Source organism: Pteronotus mesoamericanus, unplaced genomic scaffold, assembly GCF_021234165.1.
Source record: "Pteronotus mesoamericanus isolate MK-2021 breed Mesoamerican mustached bat unplaced genomic scaffold, CSHL_Meso_final contig_347, whole genome shotgun sequence".
Classification (NCBI taxonomy): domain Eukaryota; kingdom Metazoa; phylum Chordata; class Mammalia; order Chiroptera; family Mormoopidae; genus Pteronotus; species Pteronotus mesoamericanus.
This window is the reverse complement of record NW_026555137.1, coordinates 258,825-280,661: the sequence shown is the minus strand read 5'-3', so window position 1 is coordinate 280,661 and position 21,837 is coordinate 258,825. Positions and strand designations below refer to the sequence as shown.

Below are 21,837 nucleotides of genomic sequence, written 5' to 3'. Positions count from 1 at the left end.
CCGCCCCGCAGTGCTTCCCGCTCGCACTCTGCCGGGAGCCTGCAGGACGCAGGCCAGAGAGAGGGCTGCAGCCTGCTGGCGCCGTGCCCAGCGAGCTGACTGGCTGACTCGCGGCCACCCCCCTCCACCCCGTTCCAATCGAACGAAGCCTGGTGTCAACCTGCTGCCCAGCCTCCCAGGTCCCCCCCACCCCCGCCCACCTCCCCCACGTGCCCGGGATCCTGAGGGCGGAGAACTGCAGCCGCCTTCCCAGAGTCAGTGCTGCCCTCCATGTGGCTAAAACGTGGCGTCCCTGGCTACGGCCTCCGAGTTCCGGACCCGGGGCGTCTGGGTCGCAAGCCGCCGGGAGCTCAGCGCCTCTCACGCCTACCCCCCAGCCTCGCAGGTGGAGAAAGGAAGGATGGAAAAGACAGCCGCGCCCAGCCTCCCAAACTCTGCCCTTCTCCGAGGGTGCGGCCTCGCGGCACTGCCTCCACGCACGGGCACCTTCGCTCCGCACCAGGAGGGCGGGGGAGGGCTGTCTGGGGACACGGGGTCTGCGACCTTCTGCTGGGTGTCCTAGCTCGGGGAGGGACAGTGGGGGGCTGCAGCGTCTCACCCCGCTGCCCCCGGGCTCTCCCTGGGGACCAAGGCCCCTGCACCCCGCCCCGGGGGCCTCCCGCAGAAACAGCCCCACCTCGGCCGCGGTCTCGCAGCCGCCATGCCGCCTCGCATGTGCACTTGCGGCTCCGGCGAGCGCCCTGTCCTCTGGAGGCTTCCCGACGCTCGGCTGCCCCTCTTCAGGCACCGGCAGCTCCGCGCCCTCTTGGCCTCTGCCCCAGCCCCCCACCCCAGCAGCCCTGCCACGGCCGGAGGCGCTGCTCTGTGATGCTGGGTCAGCGGTTTAAAAGCGCACGTGCAGCTCTGTCACGGAAGGTCTTGGCTTCCTCCTCTTTCTTCTAGTCTGACGTTGTGGGCACACCAACTACGTGTATTTTAAATTTTACTTATTTTATTCTAAAGTCCACTTAACTTTGAGACGTCGTTCAAAAATGCTTTCAACAGAGAAGACGAATTTTAAGTGAAGAGGACTGTAACCCGCCCCACGCAAGGAACCCAAAGTGAAGGCCACTTCAGAATCGGGGTACGCCCTGGCCCGCGCCGGGAAGGGCGGGGGCTGCTGTCGGAGGGGCGCGTCTCTCCCCCCTCCAAAGCCCCTGCTGCATCACCTGTTGGCCGAAGCGACACCTCGGGTCTCGCGGGAGTTCAGTGGCAGGGCGTTTGTGACCCCGGCAGGGTCTCCGGGCAAGGGGGCCGCCAAGCTTGCTCCTGGCGCCCCACCCCCTGCTGAGGCCAGAAGGGTCAGGCCTGCGCCCGGGCACGTCCTCAGGGAGGGCGGGCTGATGCGCATCCCCGGGGCTCTGGTGGGCAGTCAGAGGCAGGGGCAAGACCCTGGTGGGCTCTGCAGGCCAGGCTGCAGCTTCTTCAGAAGCGATGGGAGCCCGGAGGGGGCGCTGAACCTAGGAGGAGCTTGCCGATTTTGTTTCGGAAAACGGACTGGCTCCGGGGTTGGGCCGGGGGCCCGGGAGGTGCCTTCCCCGCTGGCCGCCCGAGGCCGTCTGTGCAGAGCCGACCAGCTCGGCTCCTGGAGCCTGGCCGCCTCCCACGGGCTGGGACGCCTCACCGGAACGTGGTGAGGGCCACCGAGGTGGCGCGTGCCAGCACCAAGCCCGACACTCGGCACACGCGCAGGAAGTGCAGGTGTGAGGGAGGGACAAGCTGCTCACGCGGGTGGACCGGGCCGAGGGCCAGCACGGAGCAGCCCAAGGGGTGGGCCGCCTCAGCCAGGTGCTGCCCCCGGGCCCTGCGCTGTGCCCCTCGTGCATGCTCCCTGGAGACGGTGCCGTGCCCCGCACACCCGTCGTCCCTGGATCTATCGGAGGCCGCGTGGGCTGCGGGCAGGACGGGGCCCCCGGCCGCGCTCGTGTCCCGCCTGCGGCTCAGTCTCCTCCTCAACGGCCTGTTTGAGGAGGGCAGCCTTTCCGAAGGGGTTTCCCGCTGCACCAGGACGGGGACCGGCCCGGGTGTGCCGCCAGCAGGCCCTTCCAGCGCTCCAGCCCTCGGCTGCCCCCTTCCGATGTGAGCCCCCGTCCCTGTTGGCCTGCCCTGGAGGGTGGGGCGAAACCCCCCCTTCTCCTGCGACCCCGGCCCAGCCCGGCCACCCTAGACGCATGCTGGAGGCAGGGCAAGGGGTTTGCCTCCAAGCCCCAGCCCCGCCCACCCGCGCAGTACACGGAAGCACCTGAAAAGGAGCCTGGGCAGCGCTGGGCCCAGGTCTCACAGGACACGGGCCCGCGGGCCGGCTCCGCGGCAGCAACAAGCCCCCAGTGCCCCGCGCGTACGGCCCGCCCGCCCGCCCCTGCGCAGCCTGTGGGCGCCAGCGCCCGCGCCGGCTTCCCCAGGGACGCAGCAAGCCCTGGCCTGGCCCTTCTCCGAGGGGGAGGCTGGGGGGCAGCAGCTCGTGGGTGTGCGGGCCGCACACCGGTCCTCTGACCGGGGCCAGCCTCTCCCGGGGGCCTCCCTGCACCCAGGACCTCTGGCCTCCGTCCCTCCCGGTCCCGTACGGAACCGTGCTCAGCGGTCGCCGGGGGGCGGGGTGCACAGGAGCCGGACGGTGCCCTGCGGCCCCAGGGACGCCGGAGGCCGCCTCAGCCCACGCCCCCAGCTGTGGCCTGGAAAGGGCCCGTCACAACCGGGCAGCCCTGTTAGAAAGTGGCAGGGAGGCCCAGGGTGCTCTCGGGCCCCCTCTGGTGGCCGAGCCTGGAGTGGCGGCCAGGGCCGCCTCCCGGCTCGGCCGGGGCGTCCGTGGGAACGAACGCCCGGGCACGACAAATTGCCCGCCACTTTCTGGACACGGCGTCGCTGCAGGTTGTCCACCCTTGGGCCTCGGGGCCACCCTCCACGCGTGGGGCGGGGGCGGTGGAGCGGGATGGGAACGAGAGGAAGCGAGGCTGGGCACTCACGCCCACCGCAGCCGTCCCGGCATGAGGCCGCGACGGGGCCTGGGGGCGGGGAGGGCGCCGCGGCGCCCGAATAGGCCGGTGCCCCCACGCAGCGCAGGGCACTGCCCGCCCGTTCGGCACCTGGAGGGACAAGGGTACTTAGGCGCTTGCTCGCCTCCAGGCTAAAGACGGCTGCTGCGTTTCAAGACGCCTCTGAAAACAAAGCGCCTCCCAGGCTGGGCCCCAGAAAAGCAAACGACCTGCTGCCGGTGGCTGTGGCCCAGGCCCCATCTGCCCCCCGGAGTCGGGAGCAAGGTGGCGGCAGGGCACCGGCACGGAGCAGGCTCACCGGCGCCGGGCCGCACAATCCGTCCCGGGCCTGCAGCGCCCTGAGCAGGAGCCGGCCACGCCGGCCAGGGCGGCTCTCCCTGCAGGGCCCGGCCAGGCCCACCGCGCCCGGTCCCAGGCCGCCTCTCCAGCGAGGCAGGGACCCGGCCCACCTATGCCCCCAGCAGGGTCGCCCTCAGGGGGCGGCAGCGGCAGGTCGCGGCCTGGCCCCGGAAGAGCAGGCGCCTCCGTGTCCCGGGACTGGGCCGCGGGCCGTCAGGAAGCCGCAGGCGCTCTGTGCCCGTCTGCCTGCGGCGCCACCCGGGGCCTTTTCCGCTGCGGACGCCAGCCTGTCCGCCCGCCTGCCCGCCCCCCGGGCCTGCCGAGCCCCCCAGCCTCCTCTCCCTTCTTCCCTTCCTGTGTAACAGCCAGTCTCTCCCAGGGATGGTTTCAGTTGCCACATAAACAAATGAAATGAACACAAAGACTTCGTAAAAACAAGACTGAGTTGCTTATGAAATTTGCTATTAAATTAGATACAAGTGAAACTCTTATAAAAAGAATTGAAGAAAATAGTTTAAGTAGTGAAGTCACTAAGCTCCCTCCCTCACAGCATCTGAGTCCTACCCCTTCCAAGGAGACCCCCGGGAACATGGCCGGCGACAGGACCCGTCCGCGCAGCGGGGCGGCCGCCCTGGCCCGCAGCCACCACACCTCGCGATTGTGCAGCTCACTAACGCACCCACGCAACCGCTGGGGTGAACTCCGTGTGCCTTCCCGTCCTTCGTCGCCCTGCCCGTCCCGACCCTAAGCAGAGGGGCCTCCTTTCGCCTGCGTTCCCACTGGAATTATGGAAAAGTACTGGCAAGGGCAGGCGGGCCAGGCTTGCCACGAGGGACGCTGGCCAGGCGCCCCGTCTTCTCGGGGGCCGAGGGTGTCCTTGGCACTCACCGCAGCACTTCTGTTTCCACGGACAGGCATTTTTTTCATTTCTGTTTTCCCATCCAAAGGAACGGGAAAGAAGGGGCCTGTGGCCTCCCCTCGCCTGGACCGGTCAAACGACCTCGATCCATCCCATCGCAATGCAGCAGGCGACCCCCAAGGTAAAAGGCGCGTCCCCGCCCACCGTCCCCCCAGGAAGAGCCAGGACAGACAGGAGCAGGGGGAGCCTTCTGCTGCTGGCTGGCTTCCAAGCTCCATGTGAACTGGCAACAATGTGAAGACGTGCTCCTCCTCCGGAACCGCTCTTGAAACACCAAAATCTGCTACGTCAGGTTGGGAGAAGCGAGATACACACCTTGCAAATTGATTCTTAAGCTCTGAAAATGGATTTACAACAGTTTTTACTTCGTGGAAGTTCCTTCTTAATGCAACGTTTTGGGTAGGCAGCTTTTGGCAAACATGTCTGCTCCGAGTTCCGTGGGGCACCCCAGGGCCCCTCGTGGAGCCACCGGACACTGGTGGCTCCGCCCTGCCCGCTGTTCCTCTTCGCAATGGCAGCTTCTTGGGAGGGCCGTGTCCCTCTCATCACGGGGGGCGGGGGAGGGAAGGCCACCGTCCCACGGGCGGGTGCTGAGCACAGTTGGGCAGTGACTCCAGAAGTTGTCATCCGTCCCCTGCTACAGAGACGCCGCACCTACGATCCACTTGCTGGCGCCGTGGCGGGGCCCCTGGCAGGGTGGAGCCCAGAAAAACGAGGCTGGGCACCAACTACCAACAGCCGCCCGACCCAAGCAGAGGGCAAGCACCCACCAAGGGTCTCGGTGAGAGGCAGCAACCTGCCCCCAAAGGGCCTTCGGAGCGCAGCGAAGGTCGGGGGTCGGGGGGACGCCAAGCCGACGCCTCCACGCTCAGGCCCCGAGGGGCTGGTAGCTCCCTGCGGGGGCACCTCAGGTGCGGCTGCCAAACACGAGGTCCAAAACCACAGCACCTCCACGCCTTGTTCTGCGGAGCCCTGCACGGTGGAAGCGAGGACATCCAGGTTTTCTCCTGCCTCTGTCACCGCAGGTGGTGGCTCTGGCTTCCGGTTACCCCCCCGAGATGGGAACCCCGGTCCTGGGAAGCTGGGATGCAGCCGCCAGCCAGCCCGCCCGCCCGCCTCTGTCCCAGCTCGCCTGAGGCCGGGGTCCGCCCGAGAGATCACCGGCGTCAGCCCTGCTGGCGAGCGGGGGCACGTGCCCACCGGCCGGCGTCTGTGTTCGCCCACTGAGCCCGGGGCTCAGGGTCCGCCCCACGGTCCCTGCCCGTCCCTCATGGAGCCGCAGGACGGGAACTGCGTGGGGCTGCTCCGTCTTTGCTCCCCAGGTCCAGGTGCTTCTCCGGGACACAGCTTGGCTTCCCAGGTCCCACTCAATACGCGGCCTCCAGATAACATCACTCTGCAGTCACTTTGGGTACAAAACACAAGGCACCGCCTGGCAGGCAGACGCACTCCGAGCTCACCGGTGGTGTCAGCGTACAAACAGCAACCGGACACCCCGCCGAGCCTGGCCACCGCCCAGCCGCTGTCCCCTCTGGCAGCGGCACCAACAGGTCGGCTCACCTGGGCGGGGGTGGACGCAACGCACACGTGCCTGCCGCCGCCCCCCGAGACGCTGCCGTCAGGGGGCCAGGGAGGTGCCCGCCCCATGGGCGAGCCCAGCGGCGCCCCCGTCCCAGTGTCGGGGGTTCCAGGATTCGGACGTTTACAAAGGCCGAGCCACAATTGTTCCGGGTTGTCCTCGAGGCGCTTCTGTGGGCCCCAGAAGGCCCGTCAGCCGAGGGAGGGGCCCCACCCCAACCTCGGACACTGCGCCCGGAGCCGTTCTTGCGGGGGCAGTCGTGTCGGCTGCAGGCGGGGCGGCACGCTGAGGCGTCTGCTGCGTCAGGCGCGCTCTGCTGGTTTATGGCTACAGGACGGGCAGGTACTGGCAACGGAGGAGCCCCCGCCTGCTGGGGTCTGCTCTGTGCGCCGGGCAGGCCCCCCCCCGCGGCACAACCGGCCGCTGTAGGGAGGCGCCCACGGCAACAACGGCGGCCGCGGCCAAGGAGGGCAGAAGGCAGTGGGGGAGGCAGGGCCTGGGGGCTCCCCAGGCCCCCTCTTCCCAAGCTCTTAGATTTCCGTCCAATGCGTCGCCCTCAGCCTAGCGCGTCTGTCAGCTCAGACGCAGCGAAGGTGTGATCTGCACGAGGGGCCGATCCGAAGCTGCGGACGGTTGGCCCACAGTCTGAGGACGCGTGGCCGCAAAGACGGGTCCTCCGTGGAGCCTCGGGGGGCGGCCCTCGTCAGCGGGGACGGGAGGCAGCGGAGCAGGGTCCAGAACAACAGGCGCGGCCGGCGGTGCAGCTGCCTGGCCGGGCAGAGGCCGGGGGGAGCCTCCCGCTCTGACAGCGCCGAGTAACCAGAGTTAGCGCTCCAGCGGGACCAAGGATTTATTCACAATGTAAATGGCAACATTTTATACAGGCTACCCAACAAAACAAACAAAAGAAAGCAAAACAAAACCCAGGAGGGAAAGCAGGGGCGGGGCGCGGGCCCCCGACGGCTGAACGAGCCCTCCCGGGGCCCTCGCGGGCGGCTCCCCCGTGGCCCTGGACCCCTACCCGGGTCCACACACCAACCCGAGGCGGAAGCACCGACACACTGTGTGGAAGTTTGTTCTGTTTTAATTCCAGCCACTGAAACCAACATAGAAGTTATTGCTTAGATAAATAAACCTAGTCTACGAGGAAAAAGAAAAGTGGATAAAGAAACAAAACCCCAAGAGTGAAAAATTCAAGTTCCCCGATACGGTAGCAGGAAGCAGGAGGGAAATGCCTCCCGTGAGGGTCTACGGGAGCCCCCGGGGCCCTCTGGGCACGGACACCGAGCCAGACCCCTGGCCGGCCCCGCCCGCCCGGGCCCCACCGGTGTGCTGTGCAGGACGCGGCGGGTGCCCGCTGCGCTCCAAGCGGGTGGGACCCCTGCCAACAGTCAGCACTTCAAACCTCAACCATCACAAACCTCTCTCAAGGAAAAAAATACAAAAGGTGTCAAAAAAATTTTTAGTTGTTTTTTCTTTTTTTTCAAAGAGTTCTGGAAAAATGATCCGTAAGGAATAGAAATAGCACCGTTTCCAGGCTGGTCTAGAGCCCAGTCCTGTAGCTTTGCTGAGAGCCTGAAGCCGTCTCGGTTGGAGTCCTGAACGACAGTGAGGGGTGTGTTTGGGTTTATTTTCGGCTTGGTGCGTCCTTCCCGGTACAGCGCACACAGACGTAGTCTTCCTTCTCTGCCATCTCGGGAGAGACACCAACACAGACCTGGTGGAACCACCGGTTGCAGCTGCCATCACACTGGACCCAGTCCACCTGGTTACAGAGAGCGGGGAGACGGGGTGTTCAGAGGACAGTGGGGTTCACGGCCGGGCGGGCCAGCCGCAGGCCGGTCAGGCCGTTTGCCACCAGCGGCCACCGTCCCACCGCTGGGACCTCTGGCACAACAGCAAAGCCAGCGAGTCGGAGCCGCTCTTCAGGCCGTGACGGCTTTGGGGTCGAGGCAGCGCTGCCCTGTGACACGCAAATAAAGGGCGTCACGTCCGCACCCCTCCCACCTCCGTGGCGCTGGGACGGCGAGAGCCGGAGGAGCAGGAAGAGGAAAAAGGGAAGAGGAGGAGTGTCTTCAAGGAAAGGAAGACGACCCAGGAGCGACGGCAAGAGCAGAGAGATCGGTGGGGGCAGGCCAACCACTCGGACCGGCTCAGCGCAGGCAGCAGGAGCGTGCGGCGCGGCGCGGGCTAGCTCGCAGGGTTCCGCGCAGAGGGCGCCGCCGGTCCTCTAGGCCCAGACCTCACTGACCTCGTCTCCTTCCGGCTGCAGGCAGCTCCCCGCCGGGCAGATGGCGTCTTCGTCCTCAGAGTCCTCCTGCTCAGAATGGGACGTGTCTGACGGCAGGGAACGTGCGTCCGCGGGGCGGGCGCACTCGCAGCTGCGCGCCCTCTCTAACCGGAGAGCGTCCGTGTCCGGGGGGTGGCTCAGTCTCACTTTCTTCCTCCTGGGGGTCCGCGCTTCTCGCGCTCGGTCCCACCGCTCACGGGCGAGGCCTTCTCTGTCCAGGCGTCGCTTCGGCGTCCGCTCCAGGCTGCTGACTCCCTCTCGCTTCCCGCGGCAGCACTCGTTCTGGGTGGGGGAGGAGCAAGCTCCGCGTCAGCCCCCGCCTGCCCACGACGGAGGCGCGCGAGGCCGAGGACCAGCCGGGAGGGAACTCGGAGGAGCCCCGTCAACGCGGAAGGCCCCTGCGTCCTCGTGCCCACGGCCACCTCCTCCCCCTCAGGCCCCGCAGGGCCGCCCACCCGCCGTCAGGCTGGCAACGGAATTCTGGAAAAAGACGTTTCAGACGCAACCAGCCTCCCAATCGTCCAACCCACACCGGGAGGCTGGGAGATGCCTCTGCCTTCTAGTCGGACCCACGAGCAAGTGACTGCCTACAGAGCTTGCGCTGGGCGTTCCTGCGTGTCCCTCAGCCTACAGACTGACCACGAGCAGTGACCGTTAGGAGAAACTGGCACCGTCACGACCGACGCGGCCGTGCGTGCAACACCCGCCCGCAGGACCTGTGGGTGAGTCTCTCCCCTCCCGACTGTGGCCTCGGGGGGCCTCGCCCCCAAGCCAGTCAGGTCGCGAGCACGGAGGGGCAGCAGCGGCGGCCAGGCCCTCTCCAGGGTCCCCGTCACGCCCGCTGGCGCTCCGCACGGACGTCCTCAGTCCCACCCCGCCCTCCCGCTGGCCGCCTCGTTTGTTAGAGGGGTTTGAGCGTTTGGTAAACGTTAACTCCCTGATTATCTTTGACTTTTGAACGTTTCATCCAAAAAGGCCTTCCCACTGTAAATTGCGTTTTCATCTCTCCTGTTTCCCGTCCATAAGAAAAATAACCCGGGACACTGAGAAGCATGTTGCTGAAAAGAACCAAGTTCCCAGAGCGACTCGGGAAGCGGGGCCAGTGTCCCGGCCGCGAGCCCACGGCGGCGCCCAGCCCTGCCTGCTCTCCGGTGGCCTGGGGGGCTGCGGGGGGGCGGGCGGCGCGCCCTCTTTCCTGAGCGGGAGACGCCTTGACTTGAGGGGCGCACGGGCCCCACCCGCCCCGCCCTCCCAGCACCTCCCGGACACTCACCTTCTCGCTGCCGGGCCTTGCTGGCGAGCTTCGGTCAGTCTGCGCGGCGGGGCTTGGCTTTGCACGTAACGTCCGGTACAGGTCCTGAATCTCAGGGAGGGTTACCTGGAGCAGCTGCGCCTCCATCAGCAGCTCGTTCACTTCTGGACTCACACCTGCCACAGACCGGACGCGGTCACAGCGCTGGCCACCCGCCTGCTGCGCCCACGTTCAGACCGCGACCCCGGAGGGGGACCCGCAGGCGGCGGCCAGTCTGTCCTTCTAAGTTGCACGCAGGTGAGGTTTAGGTCCACGTCACATGCCCAGAGCAGAGCGGGGCAGCAGGGCCCACACGAGCATTCCCACCGCCCGCGGCCAGGAAGGGCCCCCCGTGCCGAGCCCCCTCGCTCGCTCGCTCGCTCACGCACAGATGGCCGGCCGCCAGCAGGCGCCCAGGAGACCCAGGCGTGGGCCCCCGTGATGGCCTGAGGAGGGAGCTTCAAGCAAGGCCGGTGCCAGGTGGGGCTCATCTCTAGGACCCCCCCGAAATCTCCTGAGCAATGAAGTAACGAGGGCGCCTACGACTTTGTCTGTGATGGAAGCGCTGCGTCTGCTTCTCAGCGGGCACGGGCTGAACCCTTCCACCCCGACGGCAGCGGACACACAGGCTGCCTCTGCGTCCTGTGCACCCGCCCACCTCCAAACAGGGTATCTCGCTGCCTTGCAAGCGCATGGAAACCACTTGCAACGTTTCAGAGTCAAGTCCTGTCCCGGTGCTGGTCGTCTGTCTCAAGCCCTGCCGCGGGGTCCCCGGCTGCGACCCGGCCCTCAGAACACAAAAATACGAACCATGGAGGGGAACGCAGCTCCATCCTGTCGAGAAGGGAGCGTGGAAGTGCGAGGCTCTGTCGTCCCAGTCGCCAGGCGAGGAAGGGGGCGCTGTGCCCGGAGGCTGACACACCTGCGGGGTGGCGGGGAGACAGACCCGCGTGGAGACAGCTGCTCCAGGGCCGCGCGCCCCGAGAGTCTGAAGGAAGGAGCGGGGTGGGGTGGGGGGGAGGTCCAGGGGAGAGGCACGGCTTCCCCCACAGAGAGCATCACCTGGACTCAGCTCTAGCAGGGCCCGCGCAGGCCCCCAAGCCCTCAGCCCTCCTGGCTCCCCGTGGACCGACTCCAGGGGCGAGCGTGCCGCCGGGAGGGAGGGAAGGTCTCAGGGCCCATGAGCAGAGTCTGCAGCCCCCCCGGCGGAGACGAGGCGCCGGGAACGGGCCGGACGCCCCTCACACCCGCCTTCCTGCCTTCCTGCCTCGACGGGAGGGGCTGCGGGCAACACTCCTCTGTCCCCAAACTAGTAAGTGGCAGGCGTGCCCTCTCCCTTTATTAACAAGCACACGACTCCAGTGCGCCTAGTATAAGCAAGCAGACGTCTCCACTGGGGGCTGCACCCCCCAGCGATGAAAACTGGGCTCATCGTTTGCCAAGTGTCGGGAACTGCATTTCAAAAGCCGGGACAGAAACGTTTTAAAAAGAGCCCCATAGCAGACACCGACTCTCTGTCCTCTCAGACCTGCCGAGGGCCAAAGTCCCGGAACCCGTGCCTCCGCGTCCCCGCCGAGCTCGCTGCTAGAGGGCCGCCGGGGCAAAGCCGGCCGCAAGGCAGGCTCCCGCCCGTGCAGGCGTGCAGGCGTTTCCGCAGGGCACAGAAGGCCACCCACCCGGGGATGCGGGGGGAGCCTGGCTTTTGGCCGAGAGCTCACAGGCGGCCTGAAACCTGCCGCCTCCCCTCTGAAGCACTGCGGAGCCGGGACCTTCACGGCCCCCTCCCTGCCAGGGCAACAGCAGGCAGAAGGCAGGTTCCTTTTCTGCTCAGCGACTTACACGAGAGGACAGAGGACAAAGAAAAAGGGGTCAAGCAAAAAATTTATAAAAGCACATGTACATTCCGTATGTACTGGGCCCACACACGGAACCTACAAAAAAGCCTACGCGCACACGAAAAGGGGAAGCCTGCCCCCAAGGAAAAGCGCAAGAGGCGCTCCTGACCCCGGGGAGCCACGCAAGCCACAGCCGCACGGCGGGGACACGGGGCCGCACGGGCCAGGACGGCTCACCTTGCTGGTCTCCGTCGCCCGTCCGGCCGAGGCCTGCCAGCGGCCGTGTGGCGGCCCGGAGCCTGGGCGGCCGTGCGCGGCCGCGAGGCTCCCCGACGACAGCAGGTGCTGGGCCCGGCGCTGCCAGCTCACGGTCCGCTCGATCACGTAGCGCAGGGCGTCCCCCTCGGGGAGGCGCACACGGAGACGCTGCAGCGAGGCCAGCAGCGGCAGGACCTTCTCCAGGGGCGGCTTCTCCGACCGCTGACAGTGCGGACAGAGCCAGACGCGGGGGCCTTGCGGAGCGCTGGGCGCGGCCACGCAGCCCGCGTGGAAAGCGTCCCTGCAGAGCTCGCACTGGATCATCGGGGCGGCGGGGGCCTGCTGGCACAGGCAGACCGTGGTGCCCGCGGCGGGGGCCGGCGACAGCAGCTTCCCCTCGTTGGCCAGCCTCAGGGACTGCAGGGCCTCCATCTCGCGCCGGCGCGCCGCCCCGAGGGCTGCCATCTGCAAGAGCACCGCCCCGGGACGCGTCACCCACGTGGCAGGTCCTCCCGGGCCCAGGGCATGCACCCCGCACGCAGGGGGTGGCCGGTGGGGAGGGCAGTACGCGCCCCCCCCGGCCGCAAAGGCGAGAGACCTGCGACTGAACACACGGCCCGGCACCTGCTGCGAACGGTTCCTTTGCCTGCGCCACTTCTAAAGGGCCTACTTCCTCCCCCGTTTACCTCCTAGAAAATTCCCTTTCCTGACGGGCACAGGTTTCCCATACTCCCGTCCCCTCTGTCCTCAGCTCCTTGGCGGCAACGGAAAGGTGCCCTGGAGCAGCCGCCACGCACCACGTCGGCCACGGCTCTCACCATCTGTGGCGTTAAGGTGGTGCACGTGTGCTGGAAACAGTGACAGCAGATAGTGACCCTGGGTCCCTTGTGGAAAAAGGCAACAGGGACCACGTGGCCAGACCTCCCTCACGTCTGCGCACGTGGGCAGGGCAGAGGAAAGGGAAGGCACCGGGGCAAAGACAGAGACGAGCTGCTCTTCCACAGGAGCGGCCAGCGTGCTCACGCGGGGACGTCTCTCCAGTAACACAGGCGCCGCGGCCCAGCCAAGGGTCGGCTGCAGGGGGCCCGCAGGAGTGACTTGGAAACACAAACAGACCCTGCCTCTCACCCAGCAGCCGGGGGAGGCCAGACGTGTCCCTGAACCAATCTACTAGCCGTCTGCCGGGCCCTGCGCACCACAGGCCGGCGCCCAACACCTCAGCCAGTCCAGGCTGCGTCTAAAGGCGACGAGTTCAAAGCCCAGGCTAAGCCTGCGTCAGCCGCCGCCACCCTCAGCTCAGCGCGGTTTCCTGACCGGATACCGGGCCGAGCTCCACGACCACTTCACAGACAAGCAGGGGCGCAGCCTTCCATGGCCGAGCCGTCCCCTCCACACACAAAAGCCACGGCTGCAGGAGCCGCGTCCCTGCCCAGGTCTGCCCCCACGACCTCGCAGCGTGCGTCTGCCGCAGCTGGAGCCGCCCTACCCACCACGCCTGCCCCCTGCCCGCTCCGTCCCGAGCCACCGGGGGAGGCCCGTGTCCTCAGGCCAGAATCAACTCCCCGTCACCTTCTCTGGATTGGAGAAGGGAAGGTCTGAAGGTGGGGCAGGGAAGACACGCGAAGACCTCGAAGTGCCCAAGGTAACAGACCTCTGGGGTCGCTCCTGTAAACAGAAGCCACACGCGGGGCGGATGGGTTAGCGGTACCGAGGACAGCTCTCCCCGAGCTCGCCTGTGAAACCGGCAGGGTTCTGTCGCTACAACACGCGGCACACGCCAGGTTCAGAACAGATGGGGCCTTCCTTCGCAGAAACGAACCGCGGACACTGCAGGGGAAGGCAGCCCCTGAAAAACAGCCGCGTGAGCCTCGGGCTGCAGAACCTGAACAGAACCTGACCGAACGCACGGACGGGCCCAGAGAAGATGGTGTCAGAACACGGCAGCCCGTCAGGGCAGGCCCGGTCAGACACGGAGAGGCCGGGCCGCTACACGGCGGCGAGGGGGAAGGCGTGCGGCCCAAGGGAGGGGCCTCGCGCTCTGGAGCGGGCAGTGCCCTGTGTCACCGGAGCATCCAGTGGGACTACGACCAACCGAAAAGCTGCTTTCTGCACAGCAGAGAAAACCAGCGACAAAGTGAAACGGCACCTACCAGACGGGGGGAAATACTGCCGAATCATGTCTGACGGGGCTTAATGTTCAACTTACACCAAGACCTCATATAATGTAACAGCAAAAAACCCAACAATCCAATTACAAACGGGCAGAGGACCCCAGCACACGTGTTCCCAGAGGACGTGCGGACGGCCCACAGGTGTATGGGAAGGCGCCGCGCGTCGCTCAGCATCGGGGAAACACACCAGGACCAGCGCGAGCGGCCCCCCCGCCCCCGTGCGGGGGCGGCATCGGTGAGCCGGCAGACGACGCGCGCTGGCGTGGACGCGGGGGAAGGGGGCCCGCGAGCACTGCGGGTGGGGACGCGGACCGGGGCGGCCGCTGGGTAAAACAGCGCGGAAGTCCTCCCAACGCCGACAGAGAGGACTGTACCCTAACAAGCCTCCGGGTCCCCACGTTCACAGAGCACTGCTTACAACAGCCCAGACCGGCAGCAACCCGGGTGCCCACCGGCAGGTGAGAGAATAAAGACAACGTGGCACGGTTATACCCTGGAGCGCAGCTCAGCCGCAAGAGGAGGAAACCCTGCCCTTTGCAACAACGTGCAGGGAGCTGGGGGCGTCCGTGAGGCAAAACGAGCGAGAGAAAGAGGACCCCCTTAAAGGCCTCCAGGTGACGGGGCCGCCTCCCTCAGCCCCGACGCTCCGCCCAAGGGCAGGGCCAGCCCCCAGGGCCCCAGCCCCCAAGGCTGGGAGGCCGCCCCGGCTCGGCGGCACCCCTGCGTGCCTCTTCCACGGAAGACTTTGACCTCTTCCGTTTCGGTAACCCTTTTTAAAGCTGAGAACTTTCCACCTCCGCCTCCTGCTGGCCTTCCCAGTGTCCCTGTACCCGGGGGCCCGCAGCCCGTACGCACCGCCGCGGCCGTCTCCCTGCTCTCTGCCAGGGCCCGCTCCAGGTCGCTCAGGCTCCCCGGCCTGCCGCTTCGCTTCTTCCCAGCGGGCAAGGCCTCCTTCACCTTCCTCGGCTTCCGCTTCGATCCCCACGGGCCGACATCGCAGCGAGGGCACAGCACCTGGAGGGGACACAGTGCAACCGCTGGCACGCAGGTTCCGGACACGCACGAGGACGTCCCAGAGGAAGCGCTGGGCAGTGCGAGGAAGGGGAAGTTCTTACTGTCTAACGTTTACTTGTGACGTGCCACCCTGAGGCGGACAACTCTGCTCCGCAAAGGGAGGAGGAAAGCAAAGAAGGGAGAAAGAAGGAACTCGCACAACACACTGACTTTGATTCCAGCCGTTACACGTGACCGGTGTCAGCCGACGGGAATACATAAGGCGCAGTGATGGTGCTTTTTTGGGGCGGGGGGGGGGGGGGGGGGACACGACACCCTGTCCAGCTTACTAAATGCAAGTGGTGAGAGTCCAACCCTGACACAGACTAAGAAACTTCAATGAAAACAAAGTCCTTCCTTAGACACCAAATACTCAGTGTGTCCAAAAATACACTGGAAGGTTATTTCACTAGAAGCGCAGAAGGATCCCGGGGCTCCGTGGGACGTGAGGGGCTGCGGGGTCAGCGCGCCAGGGGCCCACGGCTGCACACTTACCTCCAAGAGCGAGTAGGGGGAATTCTCCATCAAGAACGTGTTAGCGGCACATTCTTTCCAAGCTTGGACTTCGGCTACGAGCGACTCCAGCCTCGGGAGGGAGCTCAGATGCACCGGGATGGAGCGGCCTCGCGCGACGAGCTCCACCAGCGTGTCTAGCACTGGCACCCGGCCGCCAGCCTGGTGAGACCAAGGGAAATAGGAGCGACTTAGAAAACAGGACGCTCCCACGAGCAGCGGGAAAAGCCTGCTGAGATCCAGCATAGCCCCCGCGTCAGTGAGCGCCAGCCAGCCAGCGACAAGGCCCGCCGCCTGACCCGCCACGGCAGCGGGGACGGGAGCGACACGGTCTCTCACGTGCACATGATGACGGCACCTACTTCGTGCTGGGCCACAAGGACACTACTGTGACCGTGACATGCACTGTGCCCCTTCATTCTGACTGTGCCCTTGGAAACTCACTCGCCGCACTGGTGGCCAAGGAGCGTTTGCAAACAATCCAACAGGAACGTCGATTTGTAGTAACGCGAAAGACTTTATACTGACTTACAAAAACAAAAGCAACAGAACGACGTTTTACTCCAATCCGCTCACTAAGGATGAATTCAGGAGACCGACGTGGCTGGAAAGCTGACCGGCTCTCTACCTTCACAACTCGGGAAGATTCGCCACGAGGGCCCGGACGCTGACTCAGGCCGCCGGGGCGGGGGCCAGGAATCTGCATTTCTGACACGCTGCCACGTGGTGCCGGTGCTGCGACCACGTTCTGGGGGTGGCACAGCCGAGCGGTGGCGGGGGTGGGGCGGTGAGGCGAGGCAGCACTGCCGTTGGGTAACAGCAGGGGAGCGCGCCTCGCCGAGGCCCCGGACAGGACGCGGGGCGGACCGCACAGTGCGCTCTGGGCACCCCGTCCAAGACACTGCACTGGGCTCCATCAAGGCTTTGACGCCGACTTCCCATGTACAGGAAACACAGAAGACAGGACGCACCGCAAGGCACCAAGCCGACGAACCCAGAGGGTCGGACATACCACAGGGTCGCTGTTCTGGACAAGGACACGAGACGCAGCGTGGGGCGGCGGACTCTCCGGGATGCAAACAAACTTTAAGGCAATGAGAGGCAACATGCAGCCCTAGGTTGGACAAACAACCATAAGGGACCCTTTGGGGAGAACCCAACACAGACTAGGTTGACGTTGCACTGCTTTCAAGCTCGATCCCGCAGGACCGCCGCTGGAAGGGCCCGCATGGGCTACTGGGCGCTTCAGAGATGCCACACACACACCGCTAGCTGTTCCCGGGACACCCACCCGAGACACACACGGAGCGCTTCCCACGTGTGAGGCAGAGCACCGGGCAACGTTTTTAAATAAACAGCCCACTAAACACGAAGACGTTTCTCGACGTGGGGCTCCCAGCCCTCACACACGACGCAGTCAGGGCCCAGGGGCCCACCCGCCCAGGCCCGGCGCTGCTGAGCCCCGCCGGCCTCCCTGACCGCACGGGCGCCCCCTCCTGGCTGTGAGGACCTTGGCTTCCGGGCCGACGCCAACCACGAGCGGTAGGGGACTGTGACGAACTCTCATCACTAGAGCACCAACCTCCGCCGCCAAAAGCCTGCATCCGAAACACGCACGGCAGTCTACACACAGGGCCCCCGGCCGTTCCCCGGCCAGCGGGGCTCACTCCCGAACTGGGTGACCACACAACACGTCTCCTCGTCCCCACTAGATGGAATCGATGCCCGGAGGTTTTGTTGCAAACACCTGGCCAAAACTGTCCTTTCTGGCATTTATTATTAGCAACTGGTTAATAAGCACTACTTTAAATGACACCAATGTTCAGAAAGCAAAGTGTTTTATTCCTAAAATCTGATGGCTTCAAGAAAAACCAAAAACCCCCACCACCGACAAGAAGCAAACTTGAGACTCAAACGTAAATTAAAATTTTACAACATAGCCCATTAAATAATTGAAAGGTCTTTTTCCTTAAGAAGTCCCCGAGACCTTTTGGTTTTTGACGATTTCAAGATAAGGAGACACTCCCCCGTCAACCACCTTCCCAGCGACGCCCCAGCCGGCCGGCCGGCGCGCATACTCCTCTTCGCCCGCGGGGCCGCCAGCACCGAGCGCTGCCTGTGCTCCGGTGGCTACTCCGCAACGTGCTCCGTTTCACTTCTTCGGGACGGATGAGGAGGTACTTCTGTTTAGGACCCTACTGCTTGGTGACATGTCTGGGTCCTGAGACCTCGTTTGGCCACATGATCACGTAGCTGGACTGGCTCAATCTGCCACTTTTTTTTGTTTTTTTTGTTTTTGTTTTTTTTTTTTAAGATTTTGTATATTTACTTTTAGAGAGAACGGAAGGGAGGGAAAAAGGGAGAGAAATGTCACCGTGTGAGAGAAACACTGATGGGCTGCTTCTCGTGTGCCCCCACTGGGGACCCGGCCCGCTGCCCAGGCCGGGACCCTGACCTGGAACTGAACCGGCGACCCCGCGGTTCGCAGGCCGGCGCTCAGTCCACTGAGCCCCACCAGCCAGGGCTGAGCCTGCCCCTCCCAATGTCCTAACTCCAAGTGGCTGAGATGCCAATCAGAGACAACCATACTTACCAAAGATTAAAAAAACTACATTTCTCGCACTTCATTTTTAGCTCTTTTTCTTCGCTCTCCAACCCAGCCCTCACTGTTTTGGAAGGCTTTTGGCAGCTGTGCCGACGGGCGGGGACAGCAGGTCTGAGCTCCGCTGAACGCGGGGGAGCAGGGCTGGCGGCGCGGCCACCCAAATGCTGCGTCTGAGCAGCGAAGGCCGACCGGCTGGCTGCCCCCCCCGCCCCGTTTCCCCGTCGCCGCCCTCGGCAGCCACCCCCCCATCCCCCAGGACTTCTCTTTCACACTGACCTGCAGGGCGTCCACCTCCTGAAGCCAGTCCCTGGCCCTCTGCACCGAGTCCTTCAGCGCCGCCCCGCTGGGCAGGTAGGCGGGGATCCCCTCCATCTCCTTCAGCGCCGCGGCGAGGCTGCTCAGGGAGCTCCGGGGCCTGCACACGGCAAACGCCAGCCCTCAGCGCCCGGCCGCGCCCACGGCTCCCCTTCCCCCGCTCTACCGAAGAAACCACCGCTTCGCCTCGAAGGGGCTGCGGGATGGCACGTGCCGCGTTAAGGGGCGGCCGCCCCTGGAGAGCCGACTGTTCGGATGCAAGTGGCTGCCTTACGAGCGTCTGAGACCCAGCCAATGAGTCAGGACGCGCTGCAGCTCCCCCGAGTCCTCATCTGACGCCGGCGTAAGCCCACACCCCCAGCCGCAGCGCCTCCTGACGACACGGCCCACGTCCCGCACGGGCCTCTGCCTCGCCCGCGGGGCCTCCGTGTGCCATCGAGACTCATCCAGTCCCACAAAGGAAACCGAAGTTCCCCCGGGCCTCCAGGTGCCAGCCGCACAGCAGGACAACCCGTCGCGGCCCCCTCGACGGCCACCGTTCTCGCGTCACAGAGACAGCGCCTCCAGCTCAGGTTATTTTTGTACTTCCTGCTGTTACCAACTGGACCCATACGGAGCGGCCAGAGGCCGGGGGGCGGGCGCCAGGCGCGGCCCGCACCGCCCACAGCATGGACACGGACACAGGGCTCCGCTCCCGGGCGACGGCACCCCCGCGCGGCCGCGGCCTCCGCTCCAAGGGCAGCGCGCGCGGCTCAGGCCTCCTCTTTAGGGCCCCGTGGGGGCCTCGGTCATTAACTCTGAGTTGAAACAACAGCCCCACTTATTTGTGAATTGTTTTCGCCCGCAAAGGGTATCACAGGGGAAAACTCTAGAAAAGGCACGTCCACGGGAATCATTCATCTCACAGTCAGTAAAGCACGGAAAAAAGCTGCCTCTGCCGGCTCCCCGGCAGCGCCGAAGGACGGCCGCGCCGACGGCACCAGCGCAGCTGCTGAGGGGCGGCTCCGCGTCCCCGCCGCCCCCGCCCGCCGCCCCGCACCCGCACCTGGCTCGGAGAAGGCTCTTGGCCCGGTCGTCCCAGTGCTCCGACACCGTGAGCAGCTCCTGCAGCCGCGCCATTGCCTTCTCCACGGCCGCGCACGGGGCCAGGCCCACGCCCAGGTCGATGAGCCGCCGCATGTCATCCAGCGTGAGGGAGCTGGGCTCCAGGTAAGCTTGCTGCACCTCCTCCAGCCACCGGGCCTGCTCCAGGCGGACCCGCATCTCAGCCAGCTGCGGGAGCTCCACGTCAAATTCGAAGCTGACGTCCAGCAAGTCCTGCAGCTCGGCAGCGCTGGGCGTCTCCTCGGCGAGCAGCTTCTGGCTGTGCCGCTGGAACTCTTCCACGCGGCTCAGAAGACCCTGAAACACACACCTTGCTGCATCCACCAGGGACCCCAGTAGCTGGCCTCTTCCACACGCAGAGCCTCAGAGCACACTCAACAGCACGCATTTCCGCCTCGAGGGGTTTCAGCAACAGCGGGCGTGAACGAGGTGACCCACGAGCCAACGCGGCGACGAGCGACATGCCAGGCCCTTCGGGGGCCCCTTTCGGGGCAGGAATCCCTTTGGAGGGGTCGTATCTGCCGTTACGGTCTCTGCACACACGCACGCCCCTCACGCCAGCCCAGCAGGCTCACGAGACGCAGGGCGGCCGAGCCCGCGCCCAGGCGCGCCGCCCCCCCCCCCGGTTACCTTCAGCAGCGGCGTCTGGCTGAGGACGCACGGGAGAGCGTGGAGCTGCGTCACAAACTGCCGGAGCTCGCTCACCGTGAGCTGGTTTGGGGATTTTCCTCCGCCCGATCGGTATCTACAAGACAAATGCCAGGGAGTCCCATGGGAACCAGCCCTGTCCACGCCCAGGTGCCAGGTAACGGGCGCAAGGCAGGACAAGGAGCCCAAAGTCGCCGCCACGGCGCCGGCGCTCGGCCCGAGCCCCCACCTGGTCTGCCTCTTGCCGTTGAGCAGCTGCTGTGCGACGGAGGCGCACTTCTCCGCGTCCTGCGTGACCAGGCGAAGGTGGCGTAGAAGATCGTTGTCCGGGAACTTCTTCATTTCAGACTCTTCGATCAAAGCCTTGAAGCTGGCAAGGCCTGGGGACAGAGGAAAGGTCACCTCTACTGGGACCGCCCCGCTCCCTGCTCCGGGCGGGCAGCGTGGAAGGGTCTGCTCGCGTCGGCCCTGGCCTGTGAGCGCCCGAAATGCATGAACGCTGTGGCTACGGCGCGGAGTGTTTTCAACGAGCCGCCCTTGCATCAGAAATGTTTACACAGGCAACAGCTGACTTGTCAAAACAAAGCAAACGCAACTCTCGCTGGGCCTCAAGTCCCTCTCCTGCGCCTTGCCCTGAAGCTTGGCAGGCCACTGGCGTGCTCACAGGCCGCGGGGCCACGCCTGTCCCTACACGCGGAGGCTACGGGAAGGAGAGCGTGAGGCACTGGAAGGGACAGGGAGGGAAGCCACAGCTTCCGAAGTATCAGCAAGAGGCGGCGGCCGAACGGACAACAAGGGGTGTGAGCCAGCACCCCCGAGACCCGGCTTAAGGCCGTGCCGCCTCCCTCACGGCACCTCATTGAACCAAGTTGTTCTAAGGCTCCACAGAAAAGAGGAACCGCGTCTATCTCTGGGACAGAGGCGTACAGGCCCCTCTGCTTCCTGACGACACGGCCTCTGTCCAGGGCACGACCACCAGCCCCTGCCGACCGCACGCAGCTCCCGCCTCAGGGCCTCGCCCGCGGCCGCCCCCCGCCCCCCCGCCCCCCGCGCGGGTGCCCAGGGCCAGAGCCGCCTGCCTGCGGCCAACACGCAGCTCCATCACAACCAGCCCCGTTTCCTGCGCCACGTACTTTTCTTCTTGTTGATTTTCGCCTCCAGAGCGTCATTCACGTTCAAGGCCCACTCGTTGTAAGACTCTGCCCGAAGCTTCAGGGCATTCATCATGGGGTAGAGGTCGTCCAGGGTGTACCTGTATCTGCAAACAGGACGGGGGGGTTGGAGAAGGTCGGACGTTTTCCACTCAGTATCCCCGGCCCGGAGCCGGCTCTCCCGCAGGAACCGCCCGCCCTGCCCCCTCACCGCAGCTTGTATCTGCGGGGCGGGCAGGCGCAGAGCTCCCGCACGTGGTGCAGGCAGACCAGCAGGCCGGGCGAGCAGGCGCACGAGACGGCCGACATGAAGCACGTCGTCTTGCACCGGATGCACTGACGCTCGTCGTCCGGCAAGAGCTCGAAGTCCATTCTCTCTGCGTCGATCACTCCCTAGGGCACAGTGCACGTGAGAGGCCTCCACGGCCGAGCGCGGCCCCCCCGGCCCCCAAACGGGGCGTGCAGGGCTGACGCGGGTGGGAGGCGAAGCAGCAGGGGCCTGGCGGACGGGGCTCAGGCCTCCGCGCGCGGCTGGCGAGGCCCCGGTGAAGGGCAGTCGGACCTGAGCACGAACACAGTGAGTGACGGGGATGATACAACTAGAGACTGGCCATTTTCGTCCTGCTCCAAAGTGGCCTTGTCCGCGCTGTGGGTACAGGTGAGAGCACAGGAAACATACGCGCTCCCTCCCTTCGAGGAAATGCTCCAAGGGGCTTCAGAGTGGACCTGCTGGG

At 65.5% G+C, this 21,837-nt stretch overlaps 1 protein-coding gene across 1 annotated transcript in view; it reads right to left on the bottom strand.

Moving 5' to 3' along the window:
* Positions 1–6,968: 6,968 nt before the first annotated feature.
* Positions 6,969–21,837, bottom strand: part of KDM5B (lysine demethylase 5B) — a 47,717-nt gene continuing 32,848 nt past the window's right edge. The window contains exons 15-27 of the mRNA XM_054576511.1: positions 21,315–21,496; positions 21,086–21,210; positions 20,182–20,332; positions 19,935–20,049; positions 19,246–19,601; positions 18,162–18,300; positions 15,263–15,442; positions 14,570–14,728; positions 11,523–12,008; positions 10,261–10,372; positions 9,433–9,587; positions 8,121–8,441; positions 6,969–7,634 (exon numbers count right to left, since the gene is read on the bottom strand). Coding sequence (XP_054432486.1) covers positions 7,497–7,634; positions 8,121–8,441; positions 9,433–9,587; positions 10,261–10,372; positions 11,523–12,008; positions 14,570–14,728; positions 15,263–15,442; positions 18,162–18,300; positions 19,246–19,601; positions 19,935–20,049; positions 20,182–20,332; positions 21,086–21,210; positions 21,315–21,496 — 2,619 coding nt within the window. The 3' untranslated portion in view covers positions 6,969–7,496. The remainder of the gene's footprint in view (positions 7,635–8,120; positions 8,442–9,432; positions 9,588–10,260; positions 10,373–11,522; positions 12,009–14,569; positions 14,729–15,262; positions 15,443–18,161; positions 18,301–19,245; positions 19,602–19,934; positions 20,050–20,181; positions 20,333–21,085; positions 21,211–21,314; positions 21,497–21,837) is intronic.